This window comes from Montipora foliosa, chromosome 5 (genome assembly GCF_036669935.1).
Source record: "Montipora foliosa isolate CH-2021 chromosome 5, ASM3666993v2, whole genome shotgun sequence".
In the NCBI taxonomy this organism is placed as follows: Eukaryota; Metazoa; Cnidaria; class Anthozoa; order Scleractinia; family Acroporidae; genus Montipora; species Montipora foliosa.
This window is the reverse complement of record NC_090873.1, coordinates 22,727,692-22,730,191: the sequence shown is the minus strand read 5'-3', so window position 1 is coordinate 22,730,191 and position 2,500 is coordinate 22,727,692. Positions and strand designations below refer to the sequence as shown.

Here is a 2,500-nt window from a genome sequence, read left to right as displayed (position 1 = left end):
CTCAGTCTACTTTCCCCACAGTCAGTGTATCACATGGACAGTCTGGCTACCCTTCCTTGAGTGCATCAGATGGATACCAGGCGGCCCTCTCATATTGAGGAGTAGCAGTGCTGGAAACTTAATTTTGAGAGCACTCGCCATTTGGGTGAGTGACTCCCGAATGCACTCACCCAAAATAGTTTTTGCTCGACTTTGTACCACTGTACATGTTATGTACCTATGCTTGTTTATTTAAATTTATGTACAATTAAGTTAAGGAGTAATAATTTCATTATGTACAATTCAGTTAAGGAGCAATATTATTTTATAGTTTTACAAAAAATATTTTCTCTCCATATTGCTATATTTATAAGAACCTTGGAATCTGAATGTATATATGCCCAACATATATATTATTTGCTGGTTGTGTCAAATAGATTTCAAATAATCTATAATATTTATAACATTAAACCTGGCAGTTCAATTTTCAAAATTTACATTTGCAAAATCTCATGATATTGGTACTTAAACAAAGGGTCTTGAACATTTCCAAAGGTTTGGATGTAATTTAAATGAGTTGAATCAAAACTCTTATAAATTTTTCTTTTTTAAATAAAATTATTGAACAAAATGGCTATCATTATGTAAATAGCAAAGAGTAGAAAATTAAAGACGAAAATTTATAATAAAGCATTCATTTGCTAACGTCTCATCCAGGGCCTCAACTATGGATCTCATACTCCTTTTGAAATTTCATGTACTTATGTGTAACTTAAGATCCATAAAAGTGCAATTCCAGCTGACTGGTACAGAAGGACATGTTATTCAACACCTTTCCCACTGCCATGGCACACTGCCTTCATCACAGAAGTATTCTGTAAAAGCATCTCTCACTGCCTTGGCCTTATTACTAGAGTTATGGCCAGTAGATGGTATGGGAAGAGATGACATCTGCATTGCAGAACTGCGCCAGGATCCGGGAATGAGTTCTCCAGTCTCAGCATCTTCTTCATCTGTCAGACCTTTCGGACAGTAAATCTGCCTAGAAGCCTTCTTAGAGCAGAGAAGATTGTGAAGTGTTAGTGCTGATAATGTAATGACCTCTACAAAGGATGGTGCAAGCATCATTGTTGTCAGGAAAACCCTCCAATGGTTGGCAAATATACCAAAGAGATTCTCTGACAGCCGCCTAACTCTACTGTGCCTAGAATCAGATTAAATGGCCAATATCGATATCTGTTCTCTTTAGATCGAGAGAGTGTAGCACATAATATAATTAAGGGACGTTATATAGAATTTCATGCTTTCGAGAAAAATTCTAAGGCTATAGAGGTATTTAAATTTGAAAATTCAGAAGACGGAATCTACAGGATGCCAATTAACCAACAATGGTTTAACGATGAGCTCACAGTTTACATAAAATTCTAGAACTCTGACATCTCAGACTACAAAAAATAGAATTTTCATAAAATTAAGTATAGGTTGTTTTTCATTTAGCGGGACCCATATATTCATGTTTATAATCCATTGGATATTTTCGCTCACACAAAAATTATTGGTCTCATCACTTCACATGACTGAATGTGCCCCAGCTAAAACTGGGGAATATCTGAGTGATATTCCACAATTGTCAAAAGATCCGCATGTTGTGAAAAAATATTTGAAGGATAATAAACACAATAGCCTCCCTTTGGCTTAAAAAATATGCTCAGATATTCTTTCATCCTTGGATATGATCTATTCCTCAAAGCTCACAGTTTTCCTTGAGCTGTCTCTCAGAAAACTGTTCACTTCTTGGAACAGACAATGTTTGCAGATAAATATCCGAGCATATTTTTGCGTCAAATTGGGGCATTTTTTATATCTACACAGCGGTTTGCAAGAATTTTGACACCTTAAGGTATACGGATATTGAGAAATTTCAAATTGACTCTCAAATAGGGTAGTTGAACAAAATATTTGTACCTCCCCCCATGGAAAGGTTTGAATTTTCTATGGGAAAGGGGGTTAATTTGCCTTGTTTTCTCCATATAAATCATGGAGAAAAGCCAGAGGAGAGAGGGTGTCACAACACAGATCCCTTCCTTGGGGGGAATATGGATATTTTCTGAAATTACACATTGCTTATTCATTATATAGACACAAGTGTTTACTGGAAAATACACCACTTGCAAAATTCATATGCAACTTCATCCAGAACCCCAGTGGCGTATTTTCCATATCTTCACTCGTGAGGATATCATTTCTCACTTTTTCATGGTTGTTTGTGCAAACAGTCAGTTTGCCTATATAATACAAAGAAAATTACACTGGTTTGAAGATGTGAATTTTATTTTAGTATTTTACTTTCATATTGAAAACAATATTTTACTCCTTTGCTGCACTCGTTTGTAAATATTGTTTTTACCATTCGAAAATAAAATTCATATCTTTGCACCACTATGTAATATCCTCTATATATGTGGAGAGGTGGAGAAGGGCAGAACTCATGAACAGCAAAATGTTCCAACCTTTGTGACCA

General features: G+C 35.5%; 1 protein-coding gene across 1 annotated transcript in view; it reads right to left on the bottom strand.

Moving 5' to 3' along the window:
* Nucleotides 1-804: 804 nt before the first annotated feature.
* LOC138002461 (uncharacterized) overlaps nucleotides 805-2,500 on the bottom strand; it is a 2,675-nt gene continuing 979 nt past the window's right edge. The window contains exon 2 of the mRNA XM_068848497.1: nucleotides 805-1,183. Coding sequence (XP_068704598.1) covers nucleotides 805-1,183 — 379 coding nt within the window. The remainder of the gene's footprint in view (nucleotides 1,184-2,500) is intronic.